This window comes from Mesoplodon mirus (genome assembly GCF_964341445.2).
Source record: "Mesoplodon mirus genome assembly, chromosome: 6".
Lineage (NCBI taxonomy): Eukaryota > Metazoa > Chordata > Mammalia > Artiodactyla > Ziphiidae > Mesoplodon > Mesoplodon mirus.
Genome location: NC_138982.1, coordinates 142,953,508 through 142,973,617, shown reverse-complemented (window position 1 = coordinate 142,973,617; position 20,110 = coordinate 142,953,508). Strand labels below are relative to the sequence as shown.

At 49.1% G+C, this 20,110-nt stretch overlaps 1 protein-coding gene across 1 annotated transcript in view; it reads right to left on the bottom strand.

The window, feature by feature from the left end:
- The window catches only part of BACE2 (beta-secretase 2), an 85,927-nt gene extending 77,728 nt beyond the window's left edge, over positions 1-8,199 (bottom strand). The window contains exon 1 of the mRNA XM_082625671.1: positions 7,448-8,199. Coding sequence (XP_082481797.1) covers positions 7,448-7,747 — 300 coding nt within the window. The 5' untranslated portion in view covers positions 7,748-8,199. The remainder of the gene's footprint in view (positions 1-7,447) is intronic.
- Positions 8,200-20,110: the final 11,911 nt, after the last annotated feature.

The following is a 20,110-nucleotide window of genomic DNA, read 5'->3' as shown; positions in this document are numbered from 1 at the left end:
CTGCTACAGGTAGATTTCCTAAATGGGCAGAGTTAACACTTAATCAGACAACAGCCTTTAGGAAGATGAAAGAACCTACCGACTCCGTTCAGGAAACCACCCAGCAGAGGAGACTCAGCCCTCTTCGTGGCCTCCAAATAGCGTCCAAGGGATGGGGCCAGGCTTGCTGCTTAAGTGGCGGACGGAGTTGAGAGGCGTGATAAAATGCAGATTCTCAGGCCCCGGTGCAGGCTCTCTCGCCCTGTCAGTCTGGCCTGGGTCTTGGGAATCTGTATTTGTAACCAGCCCTACAAGGTGTGCTTAGTCCTCCCTGCAGCCAGATGGTTTGCGGAGCAAGGACTCCAGTTCTGCCCTTGGAGTCAGCAGCATCCAGCCTCGCCCGGCTCCCCAGGACCTGAACCAGATTCTGCATCTTAATAGACCCCCAGGGGACGCACCTGCCTGCAGCTGCTGAAAATTAGGGCTATCTGGAAGCTCTCACCAACAAAATGGATTATAATCACTGAGTGTCAGAGCTTCTAGGAAGCATCTCAGGTTACCCAGTGAAATCCCCTGTTTACAGACGAGGAAACCGAGGCCCCGAAAGCCTGAAGAACTTGCTCGCCCACATCAATATCTGGCAAGCAGCCCATCTGGGATCAGCACCAGAAACGCCTAATTCCCAAAGGCTGTGACAAACCGCAGATCTGCCTGCTCCTTGGTGGCTTGTCTGACTGGGAAAAGCTAATGAATTTCCCCAGGAGGCAGCTGGATGTAGCGAAAAGGGCTCTGGATGCCCCTCCGGGGCTTGGACTCCACACCCACCTTCACAAAGCAGCAGCTTCCCTTCTGGCGATGTATCCTGCCTTGAAAGGGGGTCAGACCTGATTATCCCGCCCTCCCTAGGCCACCTGGAAAACTTTTTGATTCCGTGGTTTCCACCCTTTTTCCCCACAGTGCCCCCTTCTGAGGGGGCTGCCTTGTGGGTGGTTCTCTTGGGTTTCTGGCAGGGGGTTTGCAGGGCAGACAAACTGAAGTCGTTCTCAGCCCACTGCCAAGAAGTGCATTCATCCAGCACGGGGCTGGGGAGGGCTGGAGGTGCGCAGGGTCCTTAGGAGGGCCGGATGGGTGTAAACCCTCCTCCCGTGTGTCCTCAGTCTAGTGTGAAATGGAGGGAGAGGTTTTCCACTGCCCTTTATGGCTCGCGGGCACGATGAAGCCGGCCCAGGGCATCACCCCTTTACACTGTAGACAGTCCTCTTCATCTTCCTAAAATGGCAGGGCTGAGACTGTGTGTTTCTAGGTGCTGGTATAGGATGCGCCCTATAATAAAACTAGGAAACGTCCAACCTGAGACCTGTGCGGGGTAGCAAGCATTAACTCAGAAACAAACCTACGAGTTTTGTTTCCTTCCTGTGGTGATGTCGGCTCTCCAGGAGCCTCTTTACCTCTTTGAGAATTCCAAGAGCAAAAAAGCGACTTTTTGATTGAGTAGCGACAGGCAAAAAAATCAAATAGTCCATCTGGGCCAGGAGAGGATGAAGGAGAGCCACATGACAGCCAGTCCAACCAGGCATCGCACACACGTTCTCCGCAGCCCGGGAAACTGGCCCAGAATATGGGACACACACCCTAACGCACACCGTGCCCCTCAGCATCCATGCACGAGGCACAGAAGCTGAGGTGGGCCATCCACCTGCCTCACAGGTGGGTTCTGTTTTCCAGGTGGTATCCGTTGTCTCTTACGAACAATGAGGTCCACTGTCAACATTCAGCCTGGGCTGGGCAAGCAGAGCGAGTGCAAGGAGGAACCTGTGACAGATGGCAGGGGAGCCAAGTGTAAGCAGAAGGCCCATTGTTAGTCCCAAAAGGAGGCTCTTAGGCTCCAGGGAGAAGTGCCTTGCTCAGCATCAGACGGGACCCAATGCTTACCCCTGCTGCCCTCTGCTTGGGGCTGCTGGGGCGCGAGTCCACAGCCACCAACCCCCATCCTCAGCCCAGGTGGACCCTGAATCCAGGCTTGACCCGCTCCATTCAGTGTCTGGGATATAAAATAAATCCCAGGGCATGCTGTCCCACACCCCGAGGAAGGGAAAATGTCGCCTCTGAATTCCTCTCCTCAGGCCTGACACAGCCCACCGTGGAGGAGAAATCCCTGTCGCAATGGCTCACCTCGACCTTTCCCTTTTGGTTTTAGTTAGAACGGGGTCAGCAATCATTCTAGGAGGAAACAGGAAGCCCAGAGGAGGTCAAGCCACCTACCGACAACAAAGGAAGTCAGGCAGAAGTCAAGAAAATGCTGGAGATGCTTGAGGGGAAAAGGCGTGTATTTCATATCAAACAGATTCCACTGAAAGGGGTGACAGATGCCTTACAAAGTCTCTAAAACATGAAACACAAGCTTTCAACATGAGTATTTGTGAGTCATAGGCATTTAAATACCAGTGATCTGAGCTTGTCTAAGTGGGCTTTTCCCAGGTTATGCAATAATCACAGCAACTCTAGAATTAATGCAACACGACAAAAGACATTTTAAAAATTTAAGTGATTACTCTCTAGTGAGGCAACTGATACCGAAATACAGAAAATAACCCAAACCCTCCCCTCCCCGACCCCCCTCCCCACCGCCGCCCTGTCCCCAGCACAACATCTTGTCACAGACTGTGTCGACACAACACCAAAACCACCATGTGCTGCTGCCTTTGATGAAAATTATACCTGAATTCCAAATTTAAATGATCAGCAATTAAAAGATGGGATAGAATGAAAGAAAAAAAATCCACAGAATGATAAACTTAGAATGAACCTGTTATGGGTTAACTGTGTCCCCCGAACCCCACCAAAAAAAAAGGGATGCTGAAGTCCTAAACCCCAGTTCCTGTCTTGATAGATGTGTCAAGCCACGATGAGGTCAGAATGGATCATGACGGGCCCTAATCGAAAGGCTGGTGTCCTCCTAAGAGGCGGCAAATTTGGACATAGAAACATGGGGTTGGGGGGAGAATGTTACAGGAAGACAGAGGAAGAGATGGGAGGGATGCAGCTAAGAACCAGGGAACACCAAGGACTGCCTGCAGCCACGAGAAGCTGGAAGAAGCAGGAAGGAGCCTCCCTGAGAGCCTTCAGAGGGAGAGCAGCCCCACAGACACCTTGACTTTGCACTCCTGGCTTCCAGAACTGTGAGAGAGTATGTTTCTATTGTTTTAGGTCACCTAGTTTGTGGTCATTTATTACAGCAGCTGCAGGAAACTAAGAAGAACTTAAAAGATCTTCAACCAATGGGGAAAAGGAAGCATGGGGAGGTTGCCACCTGCCCATCGTCAAGTAGGTAATGCCACTAGGATCTGGGACCCTGCAGTGGGTCCAGGACGCTTCCCACTACCCCCAAGTCATTCACAGGTAAATCAAGATGGTTCTTGAAGAAAAAAAGTCACTGCGACTCAAATAGCAGCATGCAGAGCGGTGAAGTGCTTAGACTGTGGACCGGGGCAGACCTGATGGATAAGCCGGCTCAGGCAGTCATCAGTGTGACTTGGGACAAAGGACTTGGCCTCTCTGAGCCTCAGTTTCCCCATCTGAAAACCAAGTCAAATAACCGTACGTACTTCAGCATGTACATGCTGTTGTGAAGAGAAAATGAAGTGATCCAGGCAAAACGCTTAGCATGGTGTCCAGAACCCGATAAGCCTGAAATCAAGTTTAGCTATTAATACACAGTTGTTAACGATTCCTCAGACTCTGTCTCTCCAAGTTGTTTGGAGCGGATTCCTTGGCTTGGCCTTTCACAGTCCTCCATAATAAAGCCTTTGATGTTGAATTATTGCTCCAAAGCTCGGGTAGGGCACCTTTCCCCTGCCGAAAGGAGCTAGTGGGAACCGAGCTTTGACTTTCTGGCTCTTTCCATCCCAGTGATCCATTCTTTCTTCATTGTCCTTAGTCGTTTACCATCTCAATTTTTTCCATCAAATTTCTTCTTGCTGACCCTTTTTCAGCCTCCCCCGCAGTGAGCTTATTAATGTAATTTGAGGGCACTGGGTGGCTTATTCTGAAGAAGACAAACTTTTAAATTGTATATGACAGATACATATCTTCAATCCAAAATCTTCCAGATAACTGTGTACTAAGAAGCAAGTAAGCCCACGTGCCATGATTAAAATGTGAACCCCCCAAATAATTCGTTAGCTCTTTACATACATTCCAGCGTTTAAATCCGAGATGCATTTTGCTGTCTGTTTTATCTCTATTAGTGGCGATGACAGAAAATCTTTCAACAGAAACCCCAAAAGACTTTTTGAAGCCATTACCAGGTACATAGCCTCGGACCTTCAGCTTCTTCAGTTGGATTTATTGTGTTAGCGTGGAAGTCTTTTTTTAAAAAAAGATAATGGAAATGGCTGTAATTATAATCACTTTAGAACACCATTATTATTATTAAGAAGACCAAATTACACGGTTCAAGCAGCTGCTGGTTCTCCACTGTTAGAGAGAAGTCACATAATGGTGTCAGAGCCCCGGCACTCATCTCCATGCCAACGTGAGGCTGCTCACACACGGCCCTCGGGGCACATGACTGTGATGTCTTGAAGGGTGTCAGGGAGAATGAGGGACCCCTGTTCTTGATGAAAGCATTCAGGGAAGGAGCACATTTCCAACAGCTGCCTTTCCCATGGGAGAGCAGGGATGGTGGGGTTCTGGTTCCTGTTGAATCTTCCCACACGGTCGCTCCTATGCACACCTGGATCCAATTATTCATGACGCTGAGCCTTGAGCTTTGCCTGGAAGGATGGGGACTCGATGGAGGGAACGGCAGGGGCTGGGAGAGTCCAGTTTGTGTCACATGTTAAGTTCCTAATACCTTGGGGTGTACGGTTCAGGGATCTCTGGCTGAAAAGGGTGACAGGAGGCCAAAAACCAAAGAAAAGAAGTCAGAAGGGAGGAAGGGAAGGGACCAGGTATCTGCCAGGTCATTGAGAACTTGGGTTCTGGAGTTCAGCTGCCTGGGTTCAACTTCTGGTGCTTTCCTTTTTCCTTGTCCCGCTGCCCTGGGAAAGTCATTCAACCTCTCCAAGTTTCAGTTGTCCCATCCCCTGAATCAGGGTAAGAACTTGGAGCTGTTGTGAGGATTTCCTGCAATGGCACATGAGTCACACAGCACAGTGCTAGCCACAAGGGGCACCCTTCACACTAGCTATGACTATTATTTAATTTTCAAAAAATTCTTGATTATTTACTGCTTGAATGTACAGTTCCATTTTTCTCTCCACCTAAGCAAGTTTTATTTTAGGCTTCAGAGAGTCAACAGAGAACATATGCATGATTCTTGGCGATTAACAGAGCAGGAAAAAACTTCCTTCAAGTTCAGAAGTCACCCCATGGCTGACCCCTCTTGCCTGCTGCAAATACCTGGCTGGTGGTCGGAGATGTTTCAGGGGGAGGTAGGCAAGAAATGAATCCTGATGCACTCGTCATTAACACCTAAGAGTTTACAGTAGCCATTTGGAAAGCGCACACAGGAATTCTGCTATAAAGCAGCTTATTACTAAAGCAGGCCAAGAAGGAGGCACAGAATACTTCACTTCCCGTCAAATGTAAAAATTAAATCTGGATTGTTAAAAACAGCCCTCCCTGGAAACATGCGAATGGGTCACTGAGAACTAACCTTGAATGAACTATTTCCTTGGCCAAGGTAAAGATATCAGCATAAAATGCTCAATACATTCTTGTTAATTCATTAAACTTCATTATTTTAGAGTAAAGATCATTGGATTAATTAATAAAGACAAACTATTATCTAGAAAAGTTGTTTTGTTTGTTTTTTTGCAAGCCCAACAGAAATATTTTCTCATTCTTCTAGATGCTTTTTTCCCTTCCCCTCCTCTCTGGAGGAAGACGGGCGTCAGGACCCAAACTGCCCAAATTTACTTTACTTTAGTTGAGAGAATTCCCTTCCACTCAAAACATCAAGGCACACATTTCCCAAGTGGTGAATGATTTAAGGCCTGTTCCAAAAGATTACCCTTAGGCCACAAAAAGAGGTTCATACTATCTCATGAAATCTTGGGAAAAAGTGAAATGTACCAGGTTCTCACCACCAGCGCGTGTTCTCACGTGGTGGCTTTTACCAGCTCCAACCTCTTGTCAAGTTAAGCTTCCTCAGCTGACTCTCTCCCCACCCCCCCGGCCCTCCCCCTGCTCTGCAGCCACCATCCACCCGAGGAGATGCCAAAGATAGTGCTTAGATGAAAGGCAACTAGAATCAAAGTTTTGAGCCGAAATACACTTTTGAAGGCTTTTCTTTTTTAAACTAATTAAACAAGTATAGAAGTTATTCAGTAGAGTTTCTTTTTTTAAAGAGATTAGCATGGCATGTCTTTCCTCTTAAGAAAGTCTTGAATAATTTAATTAGAATTACACCAAAGTCATGAGTATGTGCTATTTATGGGGGAATCATGGCTGAATTAAAACCCAAATGACAATGTTAAAAATAAAGTATCTTCAGACACTGTATTCAATGGATAAGAAAAACTTGACTTCAACTCACAGATTAGGTAGTTTGGAAGGAAGGAGGAGGGGGCCAAACCAACTCCTGGGATTTTGTTTTTCTTAAGATGACCGGGCCTGGGCACATTTGTTTCTTGCTACAAAAAGTGCTAATAATTGAAAACGAGGATAAGATCGCTGTTTGATTTTATTTCTATTTTGTCACTGGGAGACCTCTTGGTCCCCGGAAGCCTGGCTCAGCGCGTTTTTTTTTTTTTTTTTTCCCGGTCCCTTTACTGCATTTAACACGTTCCCCACACGTGTGTAGACTCTTTGACCGGAGCAGAGGGGCTGAGCAGCAGGGCCAGCCCGGAGGAAGCTGACCAGCCAACCCCGAGAGAGGAAAGCGGAGCGGGGGAAACGCTACTCCCTCCGCGGGCAGCCAGCGAGCGAGCCTCCTTGGACAGGGTTGCTTTGAGCTGAGATAAAGCAAGAATCCCTTTGAAAGGGTACTGCGCCTTTGGAGGCCGTCCACGAGCCTCCTTAGCGATGAGACAGCGAGGGGGTAGGGGGCGGGAATATTAACGCTAAGTGATTCCCCCGGTAACAGCAGCATCGCTCCCTGGGACCACCGCAAGGTCTCCTCGCTGAAAAGACGTGTCGCTCGCCAGAAGGCAATCCCATTAGAGGCAAGTTACAGGTCTCCCGCCTCGCAGCCACACGAAGAGGGAGAGCTTAACAAGTTCTGAAGCGCTTGCACACACCCCCGGCTGCGCCCGGGGCAGGACTGCCACCGCTCCGCGTCCCGAGTGCGCGCGCCCCGGCTCCCGGCCCGGAGCCCCTCTGCGTCCCCAAGATCTGCTCTCCGGGGACAGCTGCTGTTTTGGGGGCGACGCTAAGCTGCGTGGAGGCACACCTGGGCGCCCCCAAGAGCCCCCGGCTGCAGGGCGCCCGGTCCGAGCGGGCTGGCGAGCGCGTACCGACCTACCTTCTGCGGGGGCGTCCCGATCAGCATCTCCAGGTAGTAGCCGCGGCCAGAGTCTCCCTGCAGGTTATCCACCATGGCCAAGAAGTTGGCTGCACCCCCGGCGGGCTCCAGGGCGAGCGCCAGGCCATCCGCGCGGGGCTCGGCGGGGGGTCCGGGCCCAGGGGTGGGAGCCGCCCCGCGGCTGCTGGCCGATGCCACCCGGAGAGGCAGCGTGAAGGGCGCGGGGGCCGGCGCCGGGGCCGCGCGCAGCAGCCACTGGGCCAGCAGCGGCAGCAGCAGCGCCCGGGCCAGCGCGCCCATGCCCGCGGCGGGGCTCGGGGGGCGCGCCTGGCCGGGCCCGTCCCGTCCGGCGACAGCGGCTCAGCTACTCTGCGGCGCGCTGGGCTGCGGGGCAGGGCTGGGCGCGCGGCGGGGCCGGCGGCGGCGGCGGCGGACGGGAGGAGGACCGGGGAGGAGGCGCCCGAGCCGCTCCAGCCCGCGCCAAGTTAAGCAAGTTGGTCGCCGCTGCCCCCTCTGGCGGGCAGCGGCTGCCCCGCAAGGGCCGGGCCCCTCCCCCCTCCCCGGCCAAGGTCAAAGCGAGGCGCGGGGTCCGCCCGGGTCCACCCAGGCCTGCCCTGTTCACCCTCGCTCGTCTCGGGCCGCGCCTCTTCTCCGGGAAACTCGAGTCCCCAGTTTCCTCGGAACGCGCCCCGGCTGCCACGGCCAACGGATGTGACGAGACTCATCGGATACCAGGGGGGAAAGTTTCGGGAACCCTTAAAGGGGCAGCGAGGGGCTGAACCGGCTCCCTGGCCGCGCGCGCCCGGCTGCCCCGCCGGTGCTCCCTGGCCCCCTAGTGGTGGGGACTTCCAGGGGTGACGTGGGGGTCAGAGGGAAGCGTAGGGAAACGCAGAAAAGCCGCGAGCATCTCTAGGAGTGAAAGAGTCTGCGCCTCCCCTCGCCAAGTACATCCCTGCAGCCTTGCAGCCCCCCACACACACACCCCGGGGTCCTGCTGCTTCTCGGGGCCTCTTCTGTACCCACCCCCTCCACCCCCGTTCCTGCCCATCCCCCGTCCCCACTTCGGGGGCCCCTGAGTGATTTTTGAAGAGGTCTGAGTGGAGGCTGGGAAAGGCAAGGGTTGCGGGAGCCCGGGGAGGACGCCAGAGCTTTTAAGACTTCTCTCTAGAAATCCGGGGGAGGTAGGGGGCTTGGCTGCTGTAGCTGCACCAGCCTCGGTTCTCCCTTTGCTCCCACCGTTTGAGCCGGGGAGGTGGCGTCCGCAGCTGGCTTTGAGCCTGGGCTTCTCCGCCCCCTGCTCGACCGTAATGCGGATGCGATGCTGCCCGTAGCTGCGCCTTCACCTGCCCCAGGACTCCCTCAGTCCACCCAGCAAGTTGCAGTCATCACCCAAAGTCAGGGCCATTGAATTTACAGCTCTGCTTCCATTTCCCACCCCCCGCCCCGACCCCTTCCCACTTACCCGGGCTCTCCGCGGATTATCTAATTAATACTTGTTTAGCCACAGACACCAAGACCCAGAGCTGCATTCAGTAATGCGAGCCACAAGGGTTATTATTTTAGTTTAGATACGAAACACAGGGGAGACAATTCCATAAGCTAAAGTCCATCGATTTCTACGGAAACACGAAGTAGAAAACTCTACCTCCTCCAGCTGAATTGCGTTGGCTGTTTTTTAAAAAAAACAAGCCCATCTTCAAACAGCGGGGAGGTTGGAGGAAAGCTTCCCTCATCCGTGCAGTTTCCAGTGACTTCTACTCAAGATTTGATTTTTATTGCTGTCTTCCCAATTTTAGAATCAGGTCTAGCTCTGCAAGGGACCCTTATGTCAGAGATCTTCAGCTGTATTGATTTTCAGATGGCTTTAACTATAAATCACATTTCCCCAAACTATATCCCAACTTTAACAAATCCCCAGCCACACAGAGAAAGGCCTGGTTGGGTCCTGTGATATAACCTAAGTTGATATTCCCCATAAATCTGCATAGTTATCCCAGAACTATTACATTCATATATTCACATTTCAAATTCAAGGTTGTAGAAGAAGTGTAATCTTTTTTTAAAAAATGGTTGTTTATACTCCTCAGTGTCCAGTCTTGAGGGGTTTCCAGACAGCTCTCAGAAGACTGTAACCTTGTAAAAAGCCCATGAAATTTATTAAGGACATTGACATATAGGCTACGTGACATGTAAGTTGCAACATTAGAGACATTTGCTCTAGTAATTAAACAGCACAAGAGAAGTTTTTAAAAACCCAGTCTAATTAAGGTTTGTCCTTCAGGAAACTCCTGACTCCATCTAGTATGAGTATTCATGAGCTTTTCATTTTAAGAGGGCTAGTTTAGGTTTCTGAGTCAAGTGCAGTAAGGTATAGTCACAGAGAAAGTTGTGCAGTTTTAACGGAGGGCAGAGCTGCCGCGTCAGAAAATGATGCAGGCAGAAGGGACGTGACCGTACCCTTTGTGGTCTCTGTTTCTATGAATGGTCTTAGAGTTCTCGATCTCTCCTCAGAACTATGGTGTTGGCTGGATTTGGGAAACAATCATTTTACCTCCCAGGTGTTTTAACTGAAATCATGTGTGGCCGTCTTCCCATTGGCTGGCTTCGGGTTTCTTTTACAGCATCCTTGAAGGGCTTCTCCAAGAAAGAAGCCACTTTCCATGGCTTCTTTGTGTTGGTGACCCATGCAGTGGGGAGGGAGGAGGTGACACCCTCGCTCCTTGATAGCAGCCCTGCATCCTCTCCAGACTGGCCCATGCTCCCTCACCGCACCCATAGCCTCCCCCTCCTCCCCTCCCCCTCCTTCCTCCTTCTCCCCCCTTCTCTCCCCCCTCCAGCCTGAGCACCTCCATTTTCAGCCATACACTTCCTTGGTCCATTCAGGAAAACCAAAGCCCTACAGTGAGATGGGCCCTCCCTCCTTGCAAAGAGCAAACACCATCATCGTGTCCCTGGACAGCAGGAAGTGAGGAAGGGTCTCACCCCCCCAGCCCAAGGAGCTCACCAGGGATTCCTTCCAGGAATACGAGGCGCGCTTGGCCAGAAAGATTGTCATCGATGCATATGTTGATGTTCCCTGGCTCTTAGGACTAGCTCTGAGTTCCTTTTATAACAGCAGTTCTCAGACTTTTTGGTCTCAGGCCCCCTTTACACTCTTAAAAATTGAGGACCCCAAAGAGCTTTTGTTTATGTGGATCATATCTATCAGTAGTCAGCAAATGAAGAAATAGAACTGAGACATTTTAACAATATGTAGTAATTCATGTAAAAATCCATCACACAGCAATATCAGTAACTTTTTTTTTTTTTTTTTTTGCGGTACACGGGCCTCTCACTGCTGTGGCCTCTCCCGTTGCGGAGCACAGGCTCCGGATGCGCAGGCTCAGCGGCCATGGCTCACTGGCCCAGCCACTCCGCGGCATGTGGGATCTTCCCGGACCGGGGCATGAACCCGCGTCCCCTGCATCGGCAGGCGAACTCTCAACACTGTGCCACCAGGGAAGCCCCGTCAATAACATTTTAATGAAAACTAACTTCTGAGAAAAATTAGAAGTGACATTATTTTGCATTTTTGCAAATTCCTCTCTGCCTTAATAGGAGTCAGCTGGATTCTCATATCTGCTTCTATGGTACATTCAGTCTATTACGAAGTCTCTAGAAAATTCTACCAACAGGCAGGAGAGAATGAGCATGAACAAGGCAAATAACATTTTTGTATTATCATAAAAAGAGTTTTTCAAGGAACCCCTGAAGGGTCAGACCACACTTTGAGAACTGTTGTTTTGCACTAGCTTTCTTTGGTTTCTATGTTTGCATCTTAAGTCTTTTTCAACATATAAAGAGTCCTTTGTACCAGGCACTGTGTCAACAACTGGGCGGAAAAGGCAAAATAAGAGCTGGTCCTTAAGTTTGCAGACTAGATCGAGGGGCGCTTTCTTTTATCCTAGCGGCGGCCCCCCCAGATTTAGCAGGAGGGGGACCCAGGCCACCTGCAGCCCAGAGGAAGCTTGTGGATTTATCTCTTCATTCTCCTGCGGCTTCATTTCCCACCTGCCCCCAGGCTCCTTCTCAGCAACTTATGAAAGTTGAAGTTAAAGGCTCCTCTTCTCTCGCTTTTTAAACCTGTCCCGATCCTGCCCTTCTGCGGCTACTGCTCCTGATGCCCCTCCCACTGAAAATGCTGCCTGCACCGCTCATCCCCACTTCCTCCCCTCCCCCACTCACTCCTCCCCTACCACTCTCCGCCCACACATTGACAGGCTCTGTCCCTGTGGACAACTCTCCAGCCTTATCCCTACCCACCCCCTTGGCAGCATTGCACACTGGGCTCTTCATCCACGCCTGGCATTTTCAAGCCTGACTCTTCACTAGAATCACTAGGGATCCTGCCTGCGCCTTGAGGCAAGGCTCCAGAATTGCTAGTTTTCAAAGCTTCCCGGAGAATCTGGAATTTAAGCCTGGGAGAAATGAGATAAAATGTCAGATTGAAGAGGCTGAGTGCCCTCATAATCCTGAATTGATTTGGAAACTTCAGTATGCATCCCTGAGGTCTTTCACATTTAAAAAAAACGATTCCTTGCTGTGTTGACTGGAAAGACCTAGAAAACATGAGCATCGGCAGTGGCTGAATTAGGGTTTCTAACTATCATTTCCCTCTACACCAGGCCTCCTTGGAGAAGGCTGACTCCAGGCTTGGAACAGAAACCCAACAAGGTGACCCTGGGACATTTTGTCATACCAGAAAGTAAGGATGTTATCAAAGATTCCTGAGGTCCTATCAAGAGCTAGGGCAGAGCTGCAACAATTTAAACATCGTTAAAAGTAGTAATTGCAACGTCTCAGAACACTTCAATTATGTTGAAACTTATTCGTTCATAATGTTCTTTTAAAAAGTCCATTGTTTATCTTTGAAGAATGCTGAGGAACCCAATTCATTGTTTTTAAAAACTGGCAGAGAGAGGAAAAGAATCGAGCATTTATTATCTTGACTTTCTTGTACAAACCACGCCTCAGTGGAACCACATAACTGATGAAGGGAAATTTCTCTTTATAGAAGTATTGCAGCTAATAAGTGAAGGAATGATTGAATTAGACTGTTGTCCTTTTGCAGCCCCTAAAGAATGAATGGATCTGGGCACTGAGCATACACGGCTGACAACACCGCACAGCATTCTGTGCCTCCTGATGCGAGGCCACCATGCTGCCTGTGAAACGTTCTGGTCAAAAAATCAAACCGGAGTCTGATTAAGCCTCTAGACCACAGGTTGGCAAACCGTATCCTGGGAGCCAGATCTGGCCTGCTGCCTGTTTTGGTAGATAAGGCTTTGTTGAAACACAGCCACACCTATTTGCTGAAGTAGTTGCAACAGAGACTGTATGGCCCTTAAAACCTAAAATATTTACTGCCTAACCCTTTATAGACAAAGTCTGCTAACCCTGCTCTAGATCACAGGAGTCCCAAGACCCTTATCAATCAACTGCAATTTAGGGACTTTATTTGGATCCTGATTTGAACATACTGAAAAAGTTACTTATGAGACAGAGACATTTGAACACTAGTTGGATGATGTTGTGGAATTATCAACACTTTAGATGTAATAATGGCGTTGAGTGTGTGTGTGTGTGTGTGTGTGTGTAGTTCTCATCTAGTGGGGGCATATGCTGCAGTGTTTACGAAAGAAATGAGGTTTGTTTCAAAATAATATGGGTTGGTGGGGAAAGTACCAGGCAGGGGTCTCAGTGAAACACATAATCCTAATAACTAACCCTATCCACAGGCATCATTATTATTCCCATTTTACAGATGACAACTGAGGCACAGCTTCAAAATCTGAGTTCTGATTTCAGATCCTGTGCTCTTCGTCACGGGGCTTGGGCCACCCCTTTGATGTGGATTTTCTGAAGATCACAGGATGGTCGAGCTGGGAAGAACCTCCAGAGGAACACCTGCCGGGGAGAGGCTACCAACAGCGTCCACGGATCCACATCGCGCCTTTAAAAGACATACGTTGAGTGTCCCTCTGTGTCAGATGCCACATTACAGCCAGAGCCACATGGATCGATAAGACCAGACAGCCCCTTCCATCAGAGACCACAGACAGACTGTAAATATACTTCTTTTTTGGAGACACCACTCCAGCTTCTGGGTGGAGGAGAGTTGGGGGCGGTGAGCCTGGAGACGGAGACCAATTTGGAGGTCACGGCAGGAGTCCATGAGGGTGATGGCAAGGGGCACTGAAAAGGAGAGTTTAGCGTTTCATGTTGAGAAGTTAAATCTGCGCAACCTAGGGAAGAAGGATGATAGGCTCACGTTAGGACACTGTATACAGACATCTGGGTTACCATCGCTTCTGTCTGCCCGTGGCTGGTGCCCGTCCACTTTCAGAGCTGAGCCACAAATCCCATCTCACCTTGATCCTCAAACAGTGGGAGGCGGGGGTGGTGGATGTCCCTGTTTATGAGGGGACGTTGAGGGACAGGAGCACTGAGCTCCCACCACATCCTGGATGCTCTTAGCTCTAACTCACATCCTCTGACTTATTCTCCGAGGTGGGCATCCTGTGCTCAGGCCATGGAGAAGGGCACCCAGGCAGAGTCGAAGGTCAGCCTGAGATCACGGCCAGCAAATAGCCAACCTGATATGAATCCAGTCCATAAACTGCACAAGCCTATGCTCTTTTTCCTAAACCACGTTGCCTTCTTTATTTTTTTTTAATTTTATTGAAGTATAATTGATTTACAATGTTGTGTTCATTTCTGCTGTACAGCAAAGTGATTCAGTTATACATACATATACATTTTTTAAAAAGATTATGTTCCATGATGGTTCATCACAGGATATTGAATATAGTTCCCTGTGCTCTACAGTAGGCCCTTGTTGTTTCTCCATTCTATATATACTAGTTTGCATCTGCTAATCCCAAACTCCCAATCCTTCCCTCCCCCCTCCCCCTCCCCCTCCCCCTTGGTGACCACAAGTCTGTTCTCTATGTCTGTGAGCCTGTTTCTGTTTTGTAGATATGCTCATTTGTGTCATATTTTAGATTCCACATATAAGTGATATCATACGGTATTTGTTTTTCTCTTTCTGACTTACTTCGCTTAGTATGATAATCTCTAGGTCCATCCATGTTGCTGCAAATGTCATTATTTTATACATTGTCTTCTTAAAATGACTCATCAGGCAGATCTTGGGACACAGGGAAGTAAGGGCTCACTTCCGACTTCCTTATACCAACCTTCCCTCATGCCTTTACAACAGGTCATGGCTTTACAGAAAGTCATGTACACTTTCAGGAACACATCACTTGGATAAATAAGGCCCATCAGTATTATATTACATCAGCTGGGTTCCACCTAGGCAAGGCTCTACCTAGAAAGGTAGGCTGCCAAACTCGTGGAGGTTTCCAAATGTTTGTCCACCGCCAGCCCTGCTCTTTGAATGAATGTGGAAGTAACAGCCAAAGGAAGGCACAAAGACTCTGCGCCCAGAGACCTGGGATCCGCTTCTGCCACAGACCACTGGAACATCCTCAGACAGCTTTCTTCTGCTCTCTGAGCCTTGGTTTCTAAGGAAACACCCTCCTCCAAGGGTGTGTTTTCATCGAATCAGCATGATTGGCACCCCCTGGAGTTGTGTATCGGTATGGTTTTGCTTGCTTTATTAAGTTCCCTTGATTCTCTTTGTTCACGTTGTAACCGCTCCAAAGCCAGGATGCAGATGCTAGTCACCTGAGAAGGCATGCATTTGGCTATGATTCCTGTGCCGTGAGTGGAAACCACTGTCCTTGGCATTTCAGTTGCCAGACCACTTAAGGATCATTTGAGAAAAGTGTATGAGTCTTGGGATTGTCTAAAACTTTCTGTTGTTAACGTCCAGAAATCCCAGCATAAATGCTTGCAAAAAGGTGTCAGGGGCTGGGGGATTCCTGGGGACCACAGTAGGAAACCCCTGGGGTGGCAGGATAATGGTCCCCTAAAGATGTCCATGTCCTTGTCCCTGGAACCTGTGAATAAGTTACCTTATATGACAGAAGGGACTTTGCAAACCTGATTAAATTAAGGCCCTTGAGCTTGGGGGAACAGCCTGGATTATCCCAATTTCCTAGCTGTGGTCAGAGGGAGCCATGATTACAGAAGAACTGTCAGAAAGATGCAATGTTGCTAGCTTCGAAGAGGGAGGAGGGGGGAGCCACAAGCCAAGGAATTCAGGTGACCTGAGAAAGTTGTAAAGGCAAGGAAATATTCTCCTTCAGAGGCACCAGAAGGGAAAGCAGCCCTGTTGGCGCTTTGATTTTAGCCCAGTGGGATCCAAGTCAGACTCTGACCTTTAGAAGTTTAAGATAATAAAATTCATGCTGTTTTAAGCCACCAAGTTTGGGGTCATTTGTTACAGCAGCAATAGGAAACTAACACACCACTCTTAGGAAACTGTATCACTTCATAATGGCACAGAGATTGATATTGTAGGGAAAAACACAGATATTGATGACTAAGTCCAAAAAGGATTCGGGAGAGTTGGCTGGAGTATGAAAAATTTTAAGAATAACTTACCAGCTTATTTCACCTATATTTTATGTTTATATAGCCATACCTAAATTGGGCCAAAAACCTCTTTTCTAGGCATTAAAATACCTAAGTGCTAAGAAAGTATCCTATAATGATTTAACGGTAACATTTTTTTTTCTCAGTGGTGCATGAAATAGTGGTTCTTTCTGCTGAGGTATCTTACTATGATTAGCGTTGGTGAAATTGACAACACTTGTGGAAGTCTTTGCTACATAGTAGCCACTCAAGAAATGCTGTACCTTCCGGCAAAATATTGTCTTGGATTTTAAGACTCTGTCCCCTTGGCTGTGTACATCTGGGATTTGGGGGAGTGCCCATCTTCACGGTCATCCTTCCTGTCACTCGGCTCTAGGGTGTGGTTGGGATGCCCTCTCTCCCCCTCTGCAACTTCGCTGCTCTTTTCCCGTTGCACTAGGACCGGTTTCCATTTCTCATTCAAGAGACCGGGACTCATTTGGTTATGATGGCACAGGTGAGAGGGTGGAATCTTTGCTGCATTCAGCGAAGCTCTGGAGTTCAGAGCTCCTTCAAGTTCGGTGACTTTTACATCATCGTAATTAATTAATATTCGTGCCAATGCAGGCAGAGTCCTTGAGTGGTGAAATCAGAAGTAGGTTGCCGGCCACAGACCGACTCATTCTCTGCAAGAACGTCTTCTTTAATGTGCTGTTTTTACTTCGGTCACCGTCTGAAAGACTTAACCGCTTCTCTTTCCTGGTAGAAGTCTGGAGGAAGAAAATTTCAAGCTAGCGCCTGCAAAAGCATCTGTTTTGACAGGGGCCATTTAGAGAATGGGACTGTCTTTTATGTGGATTTATGAGTTTGTGGGAGGAAAAGAGTAAAAGCATGAAGAAGGGAGGGAGTGAAGGAGAAAGAATAAGAAAGAAAGGGCAGGAGAAAATGTGAGTCAGACTGCAGTGGGTGTGGGGAATGGCTGGGAAACCGCATGATCTACCCCTCCCCCTCCCAGCAGATTCCCGTGCCCGGTGGAGTTTCAGAGCCCCTGGCTGGTACAGTTTCAATCAGATCAGCTTCATCTCGCACAGGAGAAAAAAGCAACATGGGCCCCAGAAACCACCCTCTCTCTCAAGCTCAGGGCACAGAATGCCCTCCCTACTGCCCTCCCCCGCAAGCTCAGGGTGCAGCAGCCCATGTGAGACATCGGGGTGGGGCTGGAGGAGTGAAGGCAAAGGACCCCTAGAGGCAAATAATCAGAAAGGCCCTTTGTCTCCAAAGAGCAGCTAACCCTGGCACTTGACCTCAGATTGCCCCCATGGGTGGCCTGCTGTGTGATGTGGGACATCTGGTCTGGCAAGGTCCTAGCAGACAGTGGGGACCCAGAGGGCAGTGCTGCGTTTCCTTGTAGGATGCCATTGTCAAAGGTGGGAGCAGGGCTCCAGGCAGCAGTGGAATGCCCAAGCATGCCCGGGCCCTGCCCTGAGCTCCCGGGCCCTTGTCTTGACACTGCAGAGACACCAATAAAATCCCACCAGCAGAGACGCTGGAAATGGGGTGGGCAAACCCAGACCAGTTATGGGAGAAAACTCATTAAAAATCTCAGAAATTCCACCAGAGCGTCACATATAGGGTGACTGTCCAGCTGTGGCCTGCAACTCAAGGACCCCCTAGGCACTGCCCATCCCCCATCCCCGGCTCAAAATCGCACCACCCCCTGCACCCTGGTTCTTAGGTCTGGGCACCTGTGCCCACCCTGCCCCTGCTCCATCCCCAAGAGGAAGCACATCAGCTGACACCCGGCCCCCATCCCACTCTCTCCTCTCCCAAGGACTCCCACTAAACTGGCTACAGAGAGAACCTGTACTACTACCAAGATTCATCAGTCTTAGCTTTTACTTCCCAATACGTGCAGACAGTGAGATGTTCCCAGACACACGAGGAGAACCAGCAGCTGAAGGGGCTCCACTGATCGGAGGGGGCAGTGGAGAACTTCACACAGAATTCTAAGACTTTGTTCCTGAGGGAGATTTCAGGAGCTATTCTAAGAAGGGAAGGAGAGCTTTTACTGTTAAAAAAAAAATGCAAGTGGAGCTCAAAAAAGAATTCTTGGAGATAAAAACATAATTTCTGAGAATAAAAGAAAAACTCATAGAGGCAGTACATGGCAAAAGGGACACAGCTGAAATCTGAGGTGTAAAAGAGCGGCTCAATGTAGGTCAGGGAATGGTTGGCAGACCCAGAGTAAAGAGATGAGGAGGTGGCGACCACGAAAGGATAGATTTATGGGGAAGGGGATCTAGGGGACTTTTACTTTCATGTCACAAGTTTCAGGAAGGTAGAACTGAAATGATGTCACTAACCTTCAACTAGGCACCCCCATACTCTACTCATCTTAGACCGAAGCACACTTTTCAAATCTTTTGCTCACGCAATACCTTGCCTAACTTTTGGATTCTTTCTGTAGATCAGAGAAGTAGAAATGAAGAATAAGTAATGAACAGATGGCCAGATCTCTTCCCTAGCTTCCCCTTCAGTAGACTCACGAACAAACTGTAGGAACAAGGTAGCATCTAAAGAAAGACCACAAGAAGTCAACAAGCCTGCACACAGTGGGGGATGGCAATCACTCTGACCCCCCATCTCAATGATTAACTGAGATTACTTCCGTTTCCCCCCCGCTTATTTATTTATTTATTTATTTATTTATTTATTTATTTATTTATTTATTTTTGGCTGCGTTGGGTCTTCCTTGCTGCGCACAGGCTTTTCCCTAGTTGCGGTGAGCGGGGTCTACTCTTCATTGATGTGCGCTGGCTTCTCATTGAGGTGGCTTCTCTTGTTGCGGAGCATGGGCTCTAGGCATGTGGGCTTCAGTAGTTGTGGCACGAGGGCTCAGTAGTTGTGGCTCACGGGCTTAGTTGCTCCACGGCATGTGGGATCTTCCTGGACCAGGGCTCGAACCTGTGTCCCCTTCATTGGCAGGCGGATTCTTAACCACTGCGCCACGAGGGAAGCCCCGCCCCGCTTTTTTAAAATATTTTTTTCTGATGTGGACCATTCTTTAAAGTCTTTATTGAATTTGTTACAATACAGCTTCTGGTTTATGTTTTGGTTTTTTGGCCACGAGACATGTGGGATCTTAGCTCCCAGACCAGGGGACAAACCCACACCCCCTGCATTGGAAGGTGAAGTCTTAACCACTGGACCACCAGGGAAGTCCCCCCTTGTTTCCCTTTAAAAGCTTTCATGACTGAGCAGAATCTTCAGGGGTGGTTTTTGGGAGACACTGAGTCTACCATCCCCCCAGATTGCTGTCTTTCTGGTGGGAACATATGTATATGTATAAGTGATTCACTTGGTTATAAAGCAGAAACTAACACACCATTGTCAAGCAATTATACTCCAATAAATACGTAAAAGAAAAAAAAAGCAAGCTTCCTTTCTACCTACCTTTGCCTCTCTCGAGGATTGATTTTTGAGCGGTAAGCAACTGGGTCTGTCGGTAACACCAGGATTCTCTTTCCTTTGGGAGGGAACGGGGAGTGTGGTGTGCCTTCCTTTGCCACTTCTGAAAAAGATCTTACTCATGAAATACATCAACCAAATGGAAAAAGTGAATTAGAAGGAGGAATTCAAGAAAAGGAAGGCGCAGTGTATAAGAGACAGTGACCAGTGATGCAGTAAAACTCAGAGCTGAATCTGAACAGCTGTTGAGAATAGGACTGAAAGTCTTAACGCAATTGTTGAGGAAGGATTCTCGAAGCAGAGGAGGCAGGATGTGAAAAAATAAAACCGCTCAACAACCGAGAACCCAGTGTCCTGATTATTTCGCCAAGCTCTTTCATTTAGGCGGGGAGGGGCAGGGCGGGGATGAGGGGGAAGGGGTCTAGCCTGGGTTAGGGTGGGGATGGTGGGAGGGGGTGTGGGAAGGGTTACTTGGGGAGAGAGGGGAGATGCCCCGGGTCCCACAACAAGGACTGACTCCTGATGCAGGATTCTCTACTGTGTCCCATCTTCACACTGCCTTACCTTTCTTATTTGTAAAATGGGAGAGAAAACCCACTTCACTGGAGACAATGAAATTAGTACATAACAAATGCCAATCACTTCATCCAGAGGTAGCACATTTTAATTGCT